The sequence below is a fragment of the Acyrthosiphon pisum genome, chromosome A2, assembly GCF_005508785.2.
Source record: "Acyrthosiphon pisum isolate AL4f chromosome A2, pea_aphid_22Mar2018_4r6ur, whole genome shotgun sequence".
In the NCBI taxonomy this organism is placed as follows: domain Eukaryota; kingdom Metazoa; phylum Arthropoda; class Insecta; order Hemiptera; family Aphididae; genus Acyrthosiphon; species Acyrthosiphon pisum.
This window is the reverse complement of record NC_042495.1, coordinates 67,224,849-67,246,662: the sequence shown is the minus strand read 5'-3', so window position 1 is coordinate 67,246,662 and position 21,814 is coordinate 67,224,849. Positions and strand designations below refer to the sequence as shown.

Sequence of the window (21,814 nt, the reverse complement as noted above, 5' to 3'; positions counted from 1 at the left end):
GTTAGAATGGTTAACCGTAAGCTGATGTTATCTGTCGCGAATGGTCTGTGGTTATGATAGTACGAAATAATATTGATGAAATAATGGAATATTACACATACATACATACATACAACATACATAATAATATACCAGCGAGGTGCTCGTCAATTTTCTTTCACTTTAGAAATTTAATTGACCGAATTCGTATGGAAGTTCGCGTCTGTACTTATGTAATTACTGTTGTTTACGCTTCGTAGTGATAGTTGCAATGGACCTGTCCGGGTTTTGTCGGTACTGTCTGACGGAAGACGACGCAAAAACGCCCATAGTCGAAGATCCTGACGGTCTGGCTGAGAAAATAAATATGTGTTTACCGAATAAAGTAAGCGATAATATTCAACGGCAGATATCTTATGATATTCTTATTAAGCGTAACTAATTATAGTCATTATTATATTACTGTATTGTATGTTCATCGTTATTATTATCAATACCCATTGACGTCCATTGTTAAATCAGTTTTCAGAAGAAGACCCGTTCCCAAAAATGATATGTAACAGTTGTCATAGAAAACTTTTGGAGACTTATAATTTTTTTATGTGCATCCAGGACACCGAGAATCATTTTCGCGGCATCTTGGATCAAATGGTAATAACAACTTTTAATAATACAAATAAATTGGCCCATGACTCCTGTAGTTTATTTTATCTTTTCAATGTATTGAGCTTTCAACAATTGAAATGAGTCATTTATATTATGTCTAATAATTTTGTTTTCAAATTAAATACTACAATATTATGTTAAATATTTTAGAATCAGCCACCAAGTGATTGTGATGTAGAGAAGCCAACAGTTAGAAGGTAAAATAAATTAACGCTTTTAATTTTTGTTATTAATATACCTATTGCAATTAATTTTAGACCAAGCAAAAGAAAGTCTGGACCTTGTAAACGTTTGTCTGTTAAATCTCCCAAGAAAACTGCTCATGCTGAGATTGTAGTTAAAAATGAAGATCAGAGCAAGTCTGTGGATGAACCCCCAGATAGTTCGACAGAAAAACAAGATAAGCCTCTGCATGTATGTGAAATCTGTGATCGTACATTTCAAAATCTTTTGGCATTTAACACTCATGTTTTAAACCATAATAATGAACCTCCTACTATTTCATGCGAGTCGTGTGGTTATACAACACAGCATCGATCTTCTATGTACCGTCATCAAAAACGTCATCTAAAACAGTCAAAGTATACATGTTCAGAATGCAACAAGAATTTTATTACAGAAAGTTCACTAAATGAACATAAAAATAAGCATACTGGTGATAAGCCGTTTAAATGTGAGTCATGTAAAAAATCATTCTCATTATCTCGATACTTAGCAACACACATGCGCCTTATACACGGTGACACAGTATCATATGTGTGCACTCAATGTGGGCGTAAATTTGATGATCGTAGCTCACTAGCTTTACACCGTCGGACACATAAAAGAGCCATGTCTTGTCTTTGTGACATATGCGGCAAAGAATTATCCAGCAGAGAACATTTGAAGTTACACAAACGATTACACACTGGAGAGAAACCAAATGTATGTAGTTTTTGTGGTAAAGGTTTTGCAAAACAATGTACGTTAGTATTACATCTTAGGACTCACACTGGTGAAAAGCCATACCAATGTGATCAGTGTGGTAAGACATTCTCGCAGCGGTCTTCTTACGTAATTCACTATAGAAAACATACTGGTGCAAGACCTTATGTGTGTGCTTGTGGTAGTGGTTTTGTATGCAGAGCAATGTTAACTGCACATGAAAAGACATGTGCTTTTGTTTTTCCTATCAACATGTATCAAAGCATGTATTAACTTAACTTATTAACTTTTTTAATCTTTATACAATGTATTATTGTTTCTGTAATTATCTTTGTTATGACCTTTGAATTATGATTATTATTTATAATACATATTTTTTGTTTTGAAAAAGCCATAAATTTTGAGTCCCCTACCAAGTGTTCACTTCTGTATGATGGAATTTTTTTTTTATTTAATACTAAAGATGTCAAAATAGTAGTCAACACTAAATGAAATAATGACTCATTCATTTTTATGCTTTACATATTTTATCACTTGGAATTTGTATAGTTAGTCAAATTAAATATATTTTTTTTTGTATGGTACGTACATGGGAGTATGTCCAAAGGCCTAGTTAGTTCGCCTGTTTGGCAGATATATTATTGAGCACACGTAAGTTTCTGCCATTCCCTATTTAGGAGGAATGGTGGTCTTTTACACTTGGCAGTCGTCTGCTCAGAGAGAGATGCCGCCTGTGGCTGGGTTTGTACCGGCAGCTAAATACATTTGAACTGCCACCTTAGCCCTATTGGCCACTGTGCTCCAATAAAATATTTAATACTTATGATTATTTTTTAAAAAATACACTGTTCATTATTATAATAATTAGGTTAATGCCTGCATTAGTATGGGCTGCACAATTTTCAAAGAATAATTTTAAATATTTATTTTGAGGGAATTGGAACTATTTATTTAATACTTAAATATAATATTATTTTATTATTTATTTCACATTATATAATTGGAAGTAATATTGATGAATGATGATGATAATTTAATTAAATTGATTTGAAATGTATACTCTTTAATATATTTACAGAGTGTCCCCAGGGCTATCAAAAACAAAATAAATGTTGTGACGTCAACTAACAACTAACCACATTCTAACATTAAAATATTGAAAATGTTCTCTAAAAATTTTTTGTGTATATTGTATGATATATATATAGGAGGATTTTGAGTTGGAATTTTTAAGTTTATTTAAGAGATTAAAATATTTTCTTCCAAATACAATTGGTTGTCATTTATAAGAGATTACGGTAAAACAATAGGTTAATGACTCACTATTTTAAATTATTTTATCTTTATGGGACACTCTGTAATTAAACTTGTGTTAATTTGAAAACGGGTATTGTATTACCAAACTTAAAGGTTATGGACACGCTTTGTTTCATTGTGCAATACTATGTTTAGATATTTTTGAGAATAAATTATTGTATGATATTATTAAAATAATACTTGTTATTATTGTGAACATAATATTGCTCTTTAGCAATTCACCTAATTCATCCTGATCAAGCTTAGTTCTATCTCAAAACTCAAATTTTTCAGATAAGGTTTGTGGCAAAATTACTGAAACAGTAGGTACTTAATAGAATATTATTTTATTGAAATTCCACGAAAACTTACATTATAATTTATAACATACATTTTTCACTAGGTAGGTAATTGAAAAGTTAATTTAGATACCTACCTATTTTATAATGCATAAACATATTATTCAAATAATCTAGATATTTTTGTTAGTAGTTTTAAGATTCTTAAGACATTTTCTAAATTAATAATATTTATTATAAAATGAGGCTGAGTAATCATTTTGATATTGAATGGTTCATTATCTTGACAATTGATAACATTTTCATAAGAATTATATTTTTTATGAATTACAACATACATTTTGTGTTTCGTATTTTTCTGAGAATATTGATGTATAAGAATTGAATTTTGAACGAGTTAACGTAATTAATTATTAAAAATGTGTAAGTAGGTACCTATTTAAAGGTCAGATATTAGATGAGGATTGTGGAGTACCCCCCCGATCATTGGACTTTGGATGCTTATAACTTATAAGTAGGGTTAGGACTTAGGATTTTAACTTATTTTTCGTATTAGTATACTAATTAGTATTAGTATACTTTATGCTAAATCAAAATTTAAAAGCTACCTATAATATGTTTGATGTTTATATCAACGGTCTATATAATCTGTGTAGAAGCAACTAGGTAACTAAAATTTATGAAATTGATTTATCTATTAATAAACAGAACGTCACACGGCTTATAGTGGGGGGGGGGCTCCCCTCTTCGCCTTATGGACGTGCATCGTATTACCATTGCTTACTCAATGGTACCTATTATGCATAGTAGTCATATTACATTTTATTTTTTTATTTAAAATTCTGAGCAAAGCAATTATTACTAGGTGGGTACTCTGTCCAGCTAGAGAACGCGCAGATTCTGCGCATCCTCCCGCATCTCCTTGCTATCGAAACCGGTTCCCCTATGGCAGGGTGTTGCGTGGGGGAACCAATTTTGGTCGGTACGCGCCGCGTTCTCTCGCTGGACAGACGAAAGTTTTTATTTTTTTTTTGTCTATACACATCCTTCGATTTAACTTTGAGGGTGGTTTCTGATAGAAAATTGTATTTATTAGTATTTTTGAGAGGTCAAAATTCCAAGTGTTTTTCAAAATAATTGAGAAAATTTTTTTACGTAAAGCCAGTTTTTGATAATATCGATATTATTTTTAGGTGTACCTAATATATATATGATATTATGAAGTAGTCATGAAATACAAAGATAAAACACAAAACATTAAGCTTAAAAAAAGCACGGTGGTCTAGTTTAATAATAAAAGGAATATGCTCAGTGTCAAATATTTTGAAAATGTTATCTATTGTACCTACAGAAAATGATTAATGATTATAATAAACATTTGATGAAAATTTCAAGTATTTACGGTTATTTATTTTTCGGTACTGGTCTAGTTGAACCCCGTCAGGAAGGCAATTCCTACGCCACTCAAGTTTAGTTGACGCCCGCCACTTACATTTTGAATTTTCGATAGCCAATAATTTATATAAAAATGTACGATTAATAATACATTATACATTTATTAAAAATTCAAGCGATCAAAATACAAATATATAAAAAATATGGTAATAATAAATAAAAATAAAAAAAATTATAAAAATTATACAGGTGGCCAAAACTCTGCTATGTCCAGAATAATTCATATGTGAATAAATGTTTAATGTAATAAAATATAAAAAATAATAATAATAGATTAAGAATATAATAAAAAATGTTATTCTAATTTATTATCTCCAGTCGCTTAAGTTATACTTATATGCGATCTCTATGTTTGAACGTTTACACTGTGTCATATAGGCAACCTCATTGACGGGCAGTCGCTAATAAAGTTGTTTCTCTCAGACATTAGACATTTTCAATTTTTCTTTAAGTGTCGATAAAAGTTTGAAAATTTAATGCAAGGTTCCTCATAAGTTTTTGTTCATATAGGTAACATTAAAACATATCGTAAATACATGGGCACGATGTCCCAGTGGCCAATTGCGTTAGGTAATAAATATAAATTAAATAAATTATTAGTTATTATTAATTAAATACAATAATACTACTTCTTAATTTTATACAGCAAGTGCGTCATAATATTGTATTAGAAAGATAGTGATAACTATGGCTTATCACTTATTATTATAACTAAGGTTCTAAATTTGAAATATTTCAATGAAATCATGAAAAATATTTTTTCTTTTTTTAAACGTGTTCCGTTATAGATGATTAGAAACAATAAATTGATTACACATTTAGAATTAAAGGAATAAATATTATTTTTGTTGATTTATTATTTGATATTTGTATAAGTATTCTATATTATGTAGTGCTGAAAAATATTTCTGACATTATTTTGAGAATAAAAACATTTTTTTACATGAGTCTTAAAATTTTGTATGTGGTCCATCAGCGATCCAAAAGATAATGGTTTGAAATAAACTTGAAGTCAATTCCAACAATGAATGAAATAATAGTGTATGTATTTTCAGTAATTATAAAGTGACAAAGTGTACAAAAGTCGTATAATATGTGTGTGTGTGTGTATGTGGCTGAGTGATGCGAAGGGGCTTATTAGGCCATGGGTTTATTATTTAATACTTACCTAGTTCATATAATTTGTTATATGTATTATACATTTGTTAAGCAACTTATAAATTATATGTAAATATGTTACATATTTTTTTTATTTCATACAATAAACCAACTTTTAAAAATGTTCACTTAGAAGTTGACGACTATAAACTTTTAGATATAATAAACATTTTATTTTTATTTTTCATCAAAATGAAATATTTCAAGAAAATAAATTTCATGAAATTTTAAAACCCTAATTATAACCATTGTAATAAATCTATGTTACATGTTTTATTATTTTACTTTAATTCTTTAATACCTACCATGAATTAAGATACACTCATATAGTTTAACTTTTAGTTTATCTTAGTTCATGATACCTACCTAGTACCTAATAAGTAATAACTATAATAAATAATTTCGAACAATACCTAATATTTAAAATATTTATATTTGTTTAATTCCTTCTGATCATATAGGTACAGCTAACATTCTGTGTTCATATCTATAAAGAAAAAACTACAACTGGTTCTCACCACAATCTTCATCATAAAGGTAATAAAATACTCATTTATCTCTTTCATTTTTTCCTAAAGTAATATCATAATCCAAAGAAACTTATTAGGTATCATGAGAACTTCCATGACACCCTCGTATCACTCAGTAAGGGCGCACTAATTATACTGCTTGTTGTGTATTCATATATGTTTTGTAGATATTCCTAATATTGCAGATTAATTAAAAAAAAAAAAAAAAACCGACAAAATATATATTATTGTTATTTCATATTTGTATAGAAATTTATTTGCATAACATATTACAATATAGGTACGATGTACAATTTCACAAACAATAAATGTTTTGGGAGAATTTTTTCTGGTATTTAAGGAAGCTCACGATCGACAAGACTTTTCGACGAGGCGGTAGGTAATCGCTGCAGAGTTGCCGGTGGTAAGGTTCGTGTATCATTCCCCGATGTGGACGACATGAATAATAAAGGCAATAAACTTATTAAATAGTACTTATCGTCTCACTACAACACGATTTGGACAAGCCACCATCTCCGAGCCAAAATCTAGAGGCCCACCAGCGGCTGCAGACCTATCAAGTGGCAGGTCCGTCTACAAGTGCTTATCGTCGTTATCGGCCATCCTCGCGGATCTGGGGCTTGGAGAGTTGTTGGATACAGATCGACGGCTTGTATATAAGCGACAATGGCTTCACCATGAAGCACTTCTTTTCGTCGTCCACTTTCGGCTTTAGACGATGCTACTGAATCGTTTAATGTGCTCCGATGCCTCGTACTTTAGAGCAGCACGTGACACCCATGTTTTGTTCCGTGGTGGTAATGGATCTGGCTTTTCGCACTACGGAATCTGGTGGTCAATTCCTGTAAAATATTAGGCAAGTACAATACAATTATACTGTGCCGTGAACGAATTTACATTATATTATTGTATAAACATCGTGTCATAGTTATTATAAAAATACTACGATCTCAAATGCAAATGTTTCACGTGAAAAAAAAACCGAAAATAAATAGAAAAGGAACGTGCCGATAATCAGAACGGGGTGGAGATACGGAGCTGTTGATATTTAGTTTTTCTTTTCAGCTGAATGATATTTAATTTAAATTTGTGATATTTTAGTTTTATCTGTAAAGAGCACTGTGGTTATACATGTGGAATAACAATGAAAATAGCTAAACTTTAAGCGAAACGAAACTTTTAGCAGCAGTTGTTATTTTATTTCCCATTATAAACAGTTTCAGAAATAATATTATAAATCAATACAATATATTATTGAAAAAAGCTCTCTTGGTATATCATTTGGAATCTAAATAAAACCGATAGTTTACCTATTTAAACAAAAAATAACGATTTTCGTTAGGTATTTTGTTGTAGTTCAAAAATATTCGTGGGGTCTAGAAAGTTTAACCATATTCAAAACATTTAAATAAATTTTCAGATATTGCCTATTTGTACCAAAAAACCTATATAATTCACTATAGGTCTACTGAGTACTGTGTACAGTAAGTAGGTATTGACTCAAAAGTTAATATTAATAATATTATATGATATAGATGTATACTATTATAATAACTAAATACTTATAATATAATAAATTTAATGAATTTCGCAAAAATTAATCCAGCCGTATTACTGTAAATAGTCAAATTAATTTCTATAATAGCATTACTTATGATGGATATTATCCATTGTGTAGGTATGTATACTATATATTAGTATATTTTATGATACATAAATATTATACAATATACTAATACCTATATAGATTTCGCTCAGAATAATTTTTCGTTTGTGCAATATGGTTTACCATTGAGTTCAAATTTAACACATACATTACAGTGACTTAGAAACATAATTATGAGGCACACTCGCGACTCGCGGACATTCATTGACCCGCATGCTGGCTTTTTTAGTAATTATAGGTAGGTACTTTTTTTTAAAAATTTTAGTATTCTAATAATAGTTTTTACTATAATAGCTTAACTAAATATCAAATAAATTATTATCGTCCGAACAATAAAACAATGTAAAATAATGTAACCTTTGACCATAATCCTTTGAAGCAATATTTAATATAGATAGGTATACTACTCGATAGCCATATTATATATACACGTATACGTATACTAAATTATGTGTTGTATCAAGCATTAAATATCATATGATTATATAAGTTTGAATTGTAGTCTTGTAAATATTATACTTTTAGTTTAATTGTTTATTAGGTCAATGATGCAATTTAGCTGAGACAACAAAAGGAAAATAATGTATTAATAATGTTCTTTACTATAAATTCTTAAATATCGTAGTAATGACAATTTGACAAAATATAGGTAATATGTGTAAAAAGTTTATCAATGAGTCAAAGAAGCAGAATGTGAAAAACATAAGAAGAATGTTAACGCCGGTAACAGAGAGAGTGCGTTAAAGTTAAGAACGTTATATCTGTGCTGATACGTTGGATTATTTTTATGATATTTCAATTTTAAATTGCAAGATATGATAATTTTTATTAAATTGTAATATTTCACATATTATTCATAAATTAAATGAAAATTTAAATATCGCAAAAAAAGACAATGTACAAAAAACTGAAAAAACACAGATGATTAATGTTCTTGACTAAGTTTGAATTAAATAATAAATAGTTGTAAAAATAAAGTTTAATATATATTTATTTAATAATATTTTAAATAGTAATGCAAAATTAAAATAATTTTATGGTCGACGACGGGCGATTGGAAGTGGTACAACGACTTAGAGGTCATCGACGTCCGTCTGTATTTATTATTTAAATTACAATGTAGGTAGTAATAATAACAAAATTATAGGTACAATACAAATAGCCCACGAGGATCAAGTGCAGTTAAAGGGCTGGTCAGTTGTAGTAACAGTCAAACCGAGAACATATAGGTATATATTATTTTCGTGTAGCCAAACCTCGCCTTTCGTGTGACCCTTTTAACCGATCATCGTTTCTCTTTCCCGAGGATAACGATAATATAGTTTTCATAAGATTTTCACACTATTTTCACGTGCGCTTTTAGTGAGTTGAAAGTAAAATTTTTATGGCCCATACACGGAATAACATATGTAATATACGCAATGAGATAGGTACGCTGTACGCCCAACTGGAATTACATTATACCTATGTATTCAACAACGGCGTGAAATTGGTGTATTATATACCTAATTATTTGTTAGGTATTATATCCACTTATGTATAATCCCTTTTCGTAGAAATAAAATAATGTAAAATATTATTGTGAAATTATTTTATTGTATGTATATTATTATTGAGTATAATAATTATATTACAACAATATAATAATATACTCAACGGTATTAAATATTTTATCTTAATTAAAAATTTACCAGCTTACAATAGCTATTCTTGTAAGGTGGGGTTACATTGAAATGGTGAGTACCTACCTGCGTGAAAAAACCGTGATAAAATTGAACTTATATTTTCATTGTTATTTTCGGGTTGCATACTTATTTTTGTCACGGAACTCTTACTATATTGTCTACCGACTATATTTTATTACCAGAAGCCATATATTTCAACGTATATTTTTTATTGTTATTTGTAAAAGAATTTAGTGTTATACATTAGGTAATAAGAAAAGAAAAACACAACATTTCGAACCAATTCAATATCCATGTATATAACTATATAGGTTGCTATTGCAGGACTTTGCCGGTCTAACCATTTGCTATTTATCGCTTATTTCTAAGAGCAACATGTTTACTTATTTTCTTCTTTTTTTCAGGCTAACCGTGAAATATGTTTTTTTTCTCGTTGTGTATATATATATGTGTGGCGTACTTTTATGCGTATGTGTGTACCTAGTACCTACACGATTTCCACTTACATCGTAATATATATTCCCAAATGGAATAGATAAGATACAACGATTTACCTATTTTCCGAAAATAAACATGCATTTAATTTATCATGTATTCTATCCATCCCGATGATTTATTTTTGTTTGTTTAACTTCGGGACGCGATGCAAATTGGTTCGCCTCTCGAACGGCGTGCCTCAAAGCTCGAGAAAAAACCCCAGAGCGCAATAAATGATTGTATTTTTCCAATTTATTCACTATATTATACTGTACAGATCCTACTACTGCACTGCAGTGGGCATAGGTATATTATGCGTGAACGCGGCCAGGTCGGTTCGTATCGGATGACTAAGAGAAATATAAAATTATCACGGTTTTTTAATAATTTTTTACTTAAGATGATTTATCGGGTGTTCATCGGTCGAGTAATTCAATAAAGGTACCTAAAGGTTCACGCACGTTACAATTATGTTCTTAAAAATTATATTGCTTAGCGTGCAGGTTACGTTCTCGAGAGAAACGAGTTGGCAAAAAAATAAATTGAGTTGAGCGCAGCTGTATACAGTACCTAGGTATACTCATCTAAATAAATGCATATGGATAAGTACCTCTATTCTATGTACAATCTAATTGCCTATTGCCCAAGTATTTATTTTATCACAACAAATAAATTAAGGACCATCCGACAACTGTGATTATTACTAATTATCTTTCATTTCGATTTATCGCTTTATTATCGCTTTTCTTTCGTAAAATGCAATTATATGCGTACTAAAATATAATACAATCAGATTCTTTCTAAAAATATGAGTTATTATTTTTAGTTTCAACATCTGATAGCTGTGAACAATATATAACGCACTGTGTATTGGTAGTAGGTATACGATTTATTATTAAGACGACGTCCTACTAACGCGTAGATGGCATATTTTACAAATAATCCATTTTACTAGGTATGTAATAATATTTTGAGTTACCTACCTATTCTTAAATATTCAAGTGAATTGACCTATTATCAAAATATATAGAGATACGAATATTATCTAGGGCAATATCATCTAGTAGGTATTTTTTTACTGTATAAATTGTAATTTTTTTATTTATTCTAAAATGATCGTAACTCGCGTCAAAATTAAAATATAAAAAAAAAACCAACGAGGTGCTATAATACTAAGAGTTTCCCTTTAAATTCGACCATAGGTCAGTTTGATATTAAAACAGTGAGTAGTAAAACAATTGTCCGCTTTAGTATAAGACCGCGGAGTCATCGGAAATTGTTGTTCATAATAACAATCGCGCTCTGTTATCGTTTTGTGTGTACAAACAAATATATACCATTATTGAGTTATAACAATATATTGGTGCTCATACCTACCAAATACAGAAAAACAAGGCACGGTCAGGACAAAAATATGATTTGCATTGGTTTTCCGGACCTGCAATATTAATATGCGCGTCCGAAGACACTAATATAATATAAAATAAACCGTACGAGACCGGCTCGCACACACAAACACGATAACTGCACTAGCTATGTATAGCGCGTGCGAGGAAAAGGATAATTTTTATTTTCTCCGTCCGGTTCGTCGCCGCGGTCGCGATCTGGCGGCGGCGCTTTTCAGGGGATATGCACTTTCGCTGTATCGATTCGCCGGCCGGTGTAGGCGCGCGGAGCCCGGAAAAGCGTTTCCTCGTCTGTGCCCCCAGCGCCGCGACGATACTACGCGGGCGACCTAAAACGGTTTTCGATGCATTGACCCAAACTGCAGTAAACTATTTTGCCTGCCCACTCGCGAAACACGTCAACACCGTCGTCTCACGTATTTCGTTTAAACGGTGTCGCGTATATTATTATTATTATATTATGTGGGTGGGTAGCAGTATATCGCGGCGCGTTGCAAAACTTACTATAAAGTCGACCGAAACGCGCAGTGCTTAATAATAATAATAATAATATGTCAAATTGAAAAATTTCTTTTGAAAATAAATTGCATTTATAATAATATATTATCGCGCACGCGTCACCGTGATGATATATTATACGAGAGCTCGTTGCCCGTAATAATATCATAAATAATTATTATACTGTACGAAAAGTCATTTATGTACAATATTATTATTATTATTATTATGCGTCATTGCCGGTTGCTGCGTTTCCGACAGAAGCTCGTAAAATGTGTATCGTAAAAATTTCACGATGGAAATGCATATATATTATTTTTTAAATCGCTGCTGCGACCGCCAAAACATTGCCCGCGTTTAACGATCGATCCGACTGTATAGTTGTCTAATACTGCTGCATATGCGTCTGTATATCGTTATAGGTGCTTACGGTTTTTCCTGGTGGAATGATAGCTGATATATGATTGGGAGTGGTAGGGAATAAACGATTTCGCGCCGACAATGAGTACTTACACATCTTATTATTAAATGATTGTTATTTTAATACGAATTAATTTCTTTAAACTATGAAATCCAAATTTTACTTTGCATAATTAATATTGCAAATGTCTGTGTAAGAGTAGGCACACGTGGTCTACCAAGTTTAAAATGACGTCCACTATAGAATATATTGTAGGTACCTACCTAGTCTTTTAGTTTAATTATAGGAATGTTTGCGGTTTATTTAGCTTAAATTTATTTTGAGTGTATTGCAAACTGACAGTTTTTAAGGAGTTCAAAATAGGCAATTTTCAAATTATGTGCATGCCTTTCTTTTAAAGTGTGCGTAGTAAGTGATCATTTATGCGTGTAAAGAAATAGCAGAGGCTCCCGCACGCTCATGTACAAGTCACCGCTACGGCGTTGGCGCATGAATGGTAAACAATGCGTATATTATGCTCATTTGTATGTATTTTTTATCAATCCTACTGATGCAATTGATAACGCGTCACGCGATAAGACTTTTGAAAACTGATTTGAATTCGTTAGTATGTCTACTTGAGATCAGGCAACATTTTAAGATATTCAATTTATAATTTTCGAATAATGAACAAATTTCGTGAATTTGAAATATTCAAATAAAATGTATAGGAGTTTGGGCACAACATTTTTAAAAAGTAGCCTGATTGATCCAGAGGTCTTATCGCGTTATCAGTTTCATATTGACCATATTGACCAGGTATGATTGACAAAAAATTGTATGGTACATTTTGGTTGAAATAACTTACCGTTTGAAATCAGAACTCATTGTGCATTACGCGATTGTAGGTATACTGTAAACTGTATAGCTTGCTTTACAATAAATTAATATGTTATTACGATATTATGTTGGTAGAAAAATCGATGAACGAATAATAATATTATGTCAATAGTTCAACGGTAATAATGTATACAGCTAACGTCAAGATTGTTTTTTTCTTCAATTGGTAAACAATACGTAAGTCGATTTAATATTATAAGTAAACAGTATGGTTGTTTTCTTTAAACAATCAACCCTGATTTCTTCTTGTTAATTTACCCAAGCCATACAATATTACAATATACTATATAGATACATTATGTGCCTTGTACCTATAGCATACTATTAGGTGACTATTAAGTAGAAATGTTGAGTTATACTTAAAGTCGTACCTACCACTTATTTTTACAACTTTTATGATCTATTAAAAGAAAAACAGTTTTAACTTTTAATACATTTTTGTTTGTTTTTTTTACCACAGTACATTTTTCAGATATTTGGTTTAAATTGAACGAATTATAGTTTTAGAAATTTCCTAAATGATGGTGAGATACTATATAATATATTATAGTAATAGTATATAGTGTAAACTCATTAAAAAATATATTCTTGTTAACATCAATAAAATATATAGGTACCACATAATTATTATAACGTGTAGATTATTCGATATTTATACACAGACACATTTACATGCAAATATACTGTATCAGAATATGAAATAAAATAAAGAATAATAGATTTATTTTTATTGAAAAACAATTTAAAAGTAAATAAACCTTAAAATGTCCGATAACTCATAAGTATTACATCTTTTGAAACCAACAAATAATGTATTAATGTTATAGTATATTATGTAAATCACATGATTTTAGAACAATTGATAAAATAAAAATTTAGCACTAAAATCGTTATAATAAATTAAAATCTTCCAACAGTAATTATTACTATATATATATGGCTTAATAGAATATTGAATGAAAAATTATCGTCAAAATAATAAAATGCAGCAGAATAAAGTTTATGTTTGCAGTAAAATAATGCAAGCTTTGGCGAATATATTTGAAGCAATCTTTAATACCATTAATAAGATATATATATATATATAATATACCACGTTATGCAAACTATATAAACAATCATCGGCTTCAAACATTTCACAGTTCACGAAATAAACTATAAAAATTGGATGAAATCTATAAGATTTCTGAGCAGTATGCATTATGCAGGAGACTGGCGACAGTGCCAGCGTCGCGCGTTGTCGCAATGTTTATTATTAGGTATTAATTACTTTATCAAGACATCTGATTTCCAGAATTAACTCCAGTATTCTAAGAATGCCGAGTGCGGGGTGAGGCGTGTCAATCCAGTTAATAACAATTAACAAATAATTTTATTTACTTGCTAAGAACTGTGCGATTCTTTACTCTATGGTGCGAGGGGTCCCCCACCTAGCTAGTAGAGTGGCTTTAACAATGTACCCGGCGGTCCGAGGCAGTATATTTGACTGCCTTGGCTAGCGTTTTGCGCATGCGCCATTCACAATATTGTATGTGTTTACGCCACACACCCGTATACCACCTCCCATGCATTAACATAGGCAACTGCCTCGTCGAGTGCCGCTATCGAGCCTCTAGCCGTGGCGGCGCGGTGCAGCCCGCGCTGGTAATAGGATTGAACCCAAACTGCAAGGTTAGGTATTACAGCTTATGAATTAAAACGTTACTGCTACGGGGCTACGAGAGTCATTCTCCACTTTCATGCAAGTTGTATATAAAAAAAAATTAATATCAAATATAAATTTAGGTAAATATAATAAATTATGAAATTATGAAAAACTAAAAAGTAAAAATTAACTAAAAAATTGCGCCCCAATAAACTTTGCGCCCTAGGCACGTGCCTTGGTGGCCTATGGGTAAATCCGCCCCTGGTCGTTATATTATCATACTCCCCGGAAACTTCCAAATTAACTTAATTTTCACATATTCATCCTTATCTTACAAAAATGACATAACCGCCTCAGTTCACATAATATTATTAATCATTTCAAACTAAAAAAAATTACACGTTTTCATGATTTTGACACGTTTCATTAGTCCGAACTTCAAAAATTAAAAAAAAAAATGTTGAGGATGTATGTAATAAACCTATTTCATTTTCAAGGTTTTTGACTTAAAAAAATATTATATTAATATTTTACGCAGGTATTTATACTTATTACCACTACATTATAATCATTATACTAAACAGTTCTAAAAACAAAATTGCACCCTACTTGATATTTTTGCCCTGCAAGGAAAATCTATGAATCATAAATATATTTTTGGGGCGAGGGTTATCATGGTAATAATAATATTAGCGTTATGAAAATCGGTTAGGAAAAAAAGTTATAGATATTGATGTGAATAAAAAAATATTTTGAAGAATTTACACAGTTCCAGCGAACCGACTTTGTTTTTATATATTATTATTCTAATTTAGTGATAGTTTTTAATAAGATAAATAATCACTGACGTTGATAGTACCTATATTCAATCTGGCGTTAAAGTCTTTAAGAAAAAGTTTGTCATATTCACGCGGAGCATGCAATTAGGTATCTATCTAGTTGAATAGGCGAGTGATCAGAATAAATCATTATTAAATATTATCAATATTAGGTTCGATAACTGGTAAGAAACCGTCTAAAAAAGTCTTTGTAGTCACAACCATTTTCAATAGGACGATATACCTAGTTGTTTGCGCCGGGAACGACAACAATTATAGGTCGTGTGCCCGGTCACTAAAATACTTCGTGCGCTGTATCACTACACACCGACCGACCTGTATATTTGTGTGTATATATTATGTATAGCGACTCTAAGGAAGTGGATGGGGTCGCCGAGCAAGACCAGAGAGTGCTAGTGTGTGGTGGGTGTGTGTGTGTACTTATAATTAATAACAAAATGGTAACACGTATGTTGCTGTATAATTCACGATATCAATAATAATAAAAATAAATAAAAATCACAGCAACACAATAATATAGTTTAGAAATATAATATAACTTTATGATCAAAATAAAATATAATAATAAAATAACTCACAATTTGTGGAGCGCAGTCTGGCCAGCTGGTCCTAGCTATATAATAAAAAAAGAGTTCACACACACACAAAATAGAAAAATAAAACAATAATAATAATACACGACACACACTATGTCGGAACAATAATAAAGGCGGCGATTAGCGCCGAACGCAATAATACAATAATACACCCGCGACGATCAGCGCACGTGGCTAATAAAACAATAATAGGTAATATACGTGAAGCGCACAGTGCACAGACTAAAAAATATGGGTATAATTGCAGTTTAGCTACCACGCGATTTTTTCAATTTTTTTTTTTGAAACATATGTATTTCAACGAGTTAAGAACGATGGTGCAAAAATAAATTTGCGCAAATGATTAGTTTTGAAGTTATAAACTTGCGAAGTTCACTATTTTCGGTGTTTTACTCATGCGCGCAACACTTTATTTTAACGCTCTTATATAACGAATTTTTAAATTATTTTATAATTATTTTATGTTAACTGCGTAATCACTGCCTGTATACTACGACATCACTTACCCTGTTACCTACTTAAGGTGGTGTTGCATAGCAAGTCGGGGGATATTTTCGATTTGCGGAGCGGAGCGACGGCGCCGAGGAGCGTAGCGACGAGTGCCGCTAGCACCGCATCACTGTACGATGTGTTTTCAAATTGGTGGCTCGATGCAACAAAAATGAAATTTTTTTAACCCTGTTACCTACTTGGGGAGGTGTTGCATAGCAAGTCGGGGGATATTTTCGATTTGCGGAGCGGAGCGACGGCGCCGAGGAGCGTAGCGACGAGTGCCGCTAGCACTGCATCACTGTACGATGTGTTTTCAAATTGGTGGCTCGATGCAACAAAAATGAAATTTTTTTAACCCTGTGACCCACTTGGGGAGGTGTTGCACAGCAAGTCGGGGGATATTTTCGATTTGCGGAGCGGAGCGACGGCGCCGAGAAGCGTAGCGACGAGTGCCGCTAGCACCGCATCACTGTACGATGTGTTTTCAAATTGGTGGCTCGATGCAACAAAAATGCAATTTAGTTTTACACCATTGTTTTAAACTTGTGCCCGTAATAAAAATCTAAATTTGTGATAGGTAAAATATACGCGCTACGCGCTGGAGTAGTGTGGCGCGCATGCGTATAAACGCAAAATCGCAAACTTTGGAACGCTATAACTTCCAAAATAATGATTTGCGCAAATTTATTTTTGCACCATCGTTCTTAACTCGTTTAAATACATATGTTTCAAAAAAAAAAATTGAAAAAATCGCGTGGTAGCTAAACTGCAATTGTTCCTTAATAAAAACTATAAATTGTTTCAATAACGGCGATTTGCGCACGTAAAAATGTGTGTTTCGATTACACTCCGAGAAACAGGACTGAAGATTCCGGCGGCCGTGCTAACTCTTGACGTCGACGGCCGACCGCACATTATCTACATTTTATATAATTCACAGCTGACACAATTATAACAAAAATAAACAATAATAATACATTTTACAAATAAAAACAAATAATATGTGGTGTGCGTGTGTGTGTGTGTGTGTGTGCCGTCGGCCGATGTGTCGTCGACCCGCGAAGCCCCACGACCGACTATCTGAATCACGCGAGTATCGGCGGCGGCGCAAACACTAGTATGTTAACTCCTTCAAAGGAACTCGTCAGACGGTTTAGACAGTTAGGTATAGTTTAGACACTTAAAATATAAATATAAACGTAATAAATTATACATCATAAAACCGCTCAAAATCGTTCTGATAATCCAGAGGTTGGTCGGTAAATCACTCACAATATTATGTTATATAAATATTATTAATAATTTTAAACAATATAAATTAGTGTTCACGTTCTTTGTGTCGAAACAAAAAATCCTTGACACGCAACGACTTTTGCTGGGCTGTCAAAAATTATGTACCTTGGGCTTTATCCAGCTGCTATACCTATATTTAGGGTTGAACTTTGTCAGCAAAGGCCTACTGTTCTATAATTTTATAATGACCCACAATTTTACACGGAAACTTTACAGGACCACGGGCTTTGAACTGTTTTTCAAAGTCTTAATTCAATACTAAAACTTTAATGTAGGTAAGCCGTATAGATACTTTTGTTAGTACAGTTATTAGCACTAACTTAGTACATTTCTTGATCATATAGTGCCTGCACCTGTTTCAAAATTTGTGATTATTGGTCAATTTTAATTTATTTTTGTATAATCCTAGATGATTTAGTCATAAATATTGTATAAGTGTATTTATATTATACTATATTGAATTAGGTATTAAAAATTGTAAAGTTATTCAATGCGTGGTGATTTCTATTATTTTTCAAATTTTTTTCCGAGCATAAAATTAAAAATAAATATAATATATAGAAAGAAAACTAAAAAAGTTGAAAATTTCAGTCTACTTAGAGCTCAAAAAGTGCAACATTTGTAGAAAATTAAATAAATATTCGATGAACATTTCTAACAACTACTTACATGTTTATTTTCTTTTTGATTTACAACAAAAAAACAAAATCAGATTAGTCAAAAGTTGGTATTTTCCATGTTTTTCTGTAATTTTATTTTAGTTTTTCGATAACTCAAAAAAAAAAATACAAAGAATTGTTTACATTTGACCAGCATCTAAAGTAATAACTAGAACCAATTTTCAACCAGAAATCAAAGAAAATTTGAAATTGAAGATCGATGCATTTTTTCTACAATAAAAATTAAAAAGTGTCTTCATCTGCAGACACACAAACAATCGAAAAAAAATAAAAATTTACCTCACCACAAAACCAATATTATATTTAGAATCAAAAAATACACCGAACCTGATGTCTCCGATGTATATATTTATAGATTATAATCGATTACACAGTTACATACAATATAACGAGCTTAGATATATATTTGGTTGAAAAATTGAAAAAAAATTAATTGCAATAGGTACAATAATATATATCTATGTAGAACTGTAGCAGTATGTAGTTTAAATTATTGGAATGAAAGAGAAAAAAACACCGCAGGTCACCAAAAGTAATAAAATGTTAATTTTTCATCATATGTTCTGCGAGTACATTACATATTATTATATAAACAATAATAATATCATATAGGTACATAATGTACCGTACATTGTATAATTATTCTGTGGATGGGCGTTTAACGTGTTGGTACCTATACTATTAGTAAGTACTATATACCTATTTATATGTGTGCAGCAAGCGAATAACACGCAGATCGGTCGCCGAAGAGGATAGTTTTTGAGTTTTCGCGTGTAGATGGTGCGCCGGTATTGCTTGGACTCAAAAGCTTGGAGCAACTAAAAATTAACCCCTTTGATAATATCAAAAGAGACACTTCCGAGACCATCGCATAATAATTGTATATCGATTGTTGATGTTCGTGATTGACAATCGACAATCGACCTTTATATTTATTTTATATTAACATTATTAATACTATAAACGGCACTGCACTGAATGCAATCGGCGAAGGATTAAACTATATTGCTGAGTGATTTTTAACACATTCGAATTATTATATAACACGCTCATTAGCTGCAATATATTTTTTTTACTCTAGTTTTGTGTACCTAACCACAGAAATACAGAATGGCATTATTATTATTATTATTATAATTTGTCTCGCATGAACGAAAACATTTCAAACCTTTAAATTGTAATCGAAGGTTCTTCCGAAAAAAAATATATCTACCTTCAATCTACATATATCCCGACGTCATAGGCGAGGTTTTCGTGTTTATATGCAAAATACATTTATTGGTTAATTATTAAACCTTTAAGCATTATGGTCTACATTCGGATAAAAATTTAGTTCATTTTAACACACTAACACAGAGACACAGTATTCCTATTTTAAGTATTTTTATCTTGTATATACAAACAATATTAAATATGAATACCATAATTTAGATACATAATTTTATATTACATTATATCTTACGTATTTGATCTGAAAATAAAATCAAAAATATAAATGATAAAATGATTTAATAATATTGAGCTACTATTTCATTTCCTATTAATGTTTTCGTCTTTATCATATATTCATACCTTTTATGTATTTGTGTAGGTATTGATTATCAATTTACCGTTCATATAATACTTATCGAGCAGTGTTATTGTCTCAATCGAAAATAATTTATGTCGTGGAAATATTTTGTTTAAAGATATGTTAATTTTAAAATGTGTGTTTAAAACACGTCTTTATCACACATATTGCAGATTAGCTTTCCAACAAAACGTGTCCACTAGACCGTATATTATAATCAAATAAAATGGCAAGTCAGTCGATATTATATACAGTGTACACTTTACAGTATAAGTGATGCCTTAAATGACGATTTTAATTTTTTGTATTGTTGCTATTTTATGACGACGAAACAGAACCACGTCCACTACGATAACCGTAGAAGGTTAGCCGTAGAAGGTATTATACCTAATAAGTGTATTTTTTTCCTACCTAGTTCAATGCAGGGAAGTCTATGGAAATTCTCAATCCCCTCCAAACCGCAAATATACACACAATATTATACGATTTGGATATTACCACGTGATGGATTAAAATGGATTTTTTTAGGTTAAAACAACGACGCTCGTGTCTTATACGTCGCGATGTAGGTATACTCAGATATCTTATTTCCATCGCACAATATAATTGCAGTTGGTACGGATCTAAAGTGTTCGGAGTAAAGTCACCGTAACGTATGCGCGTATGGAACATTATCTAAGTACCACTATTAGATATATCGGATTCCATCGAGTATGTAATAATATAGCCGACTGCGAAATGATTAAGCGGCAAATATGATATAATATAATATATAATAATATTATATACTGCAGTATAATATGTATACGGCGTGGTGCAGAGCGACGATCGATCATAACATTCCTCCGACTCCTCCTGCTCCACCTATTATAGATACTGTGGTAAGTCGGGATAGATAATCGTCGAGCCCCTGCGGGCAATACATCTTAAGTTATAAATAAATTATGAGACCGTTGCTCCAACTAGAATAACGTTCCATACGCAAGTATACGGGTAAAATTTAAATTTCTAATCCAGGCACACCGAAAAAAACGACTGAAGTACGCCTGCTCGCCGATCGTTTAGTTAGGCTTTGTATTGAAGATAGTCGACGCGATTCCTATACGGTTCGACGTGCGAACCCGACCGTGATAATTAAATCATCACTGCGACCATCGCTGTTACCCGGTATCGGGTATCGTGGTACAGTATACACCGCAAGCTCGTTATAAATAAACGCATTAGAATCGTTTTCCTATTGATATTGATTACGGTCATATAATGTATACGTCTTTGTGTGTCAACATTTACTAATCGGAGTCGGTGCGCAGGCCGTCGTTGCGGTCAAAATATAATGGCTACGATCTGGTGCCGTAACTTC

At 31.6% G+C, this 21,814-nt stretch overlaps 1 protein-coding gene across 1 annotated transcript; it reads left to right on the top strand.

The window, feature by feature from the left end:
• The first annotated feature begins 112 nt into the window (after window positions 1-112).
• Window positions 113-3,063, top strand: LOC100162571 (zinc finger protein 664). The gene is made up of 4 exons (XM_001952553.4): window positions 113-364; window positions 502-630; window positions 796-842; window positions 903-3,063. Exons 1-4 carry the CDS (start codon window positions 251-253, stop codon window positions 1,840-1,842), a joined length of 1,230 nt encoding a protein of 409 aa, XP_001952588.1. The 5' UTR covers window positions 113-250; the 3' UTR covers window positions 1,843-3,063.
• The last annotated feature ends 18,751 nt before the right edge of the window (window positions 3,064-21,814 follow it).

Excerpts from the sequence above, each read along its gene's own strand:
- LOC100162571 (XM_001952553.4), top strand. The coding sequence starts at position 251 with ATGGACCTGTCCGGGTTTTGTCGGTACTGTCTGACGGAAGACGACGCA. Across the intron at positions 631-795 it reads GCGGCATCTTGGATCAAATG|AATCAGCCACCAAGTGATTG; the intron begins GTAATAACAACT and ends TAAATATTTTAG. Across the intron at positions 843-902 it reads GAGAAGCCAACAGTTAGAAG|ACCAAGCAAAAGAAAGTCTG; the intron begins GTAAAATAAATT and ends AATTAATTTTAG.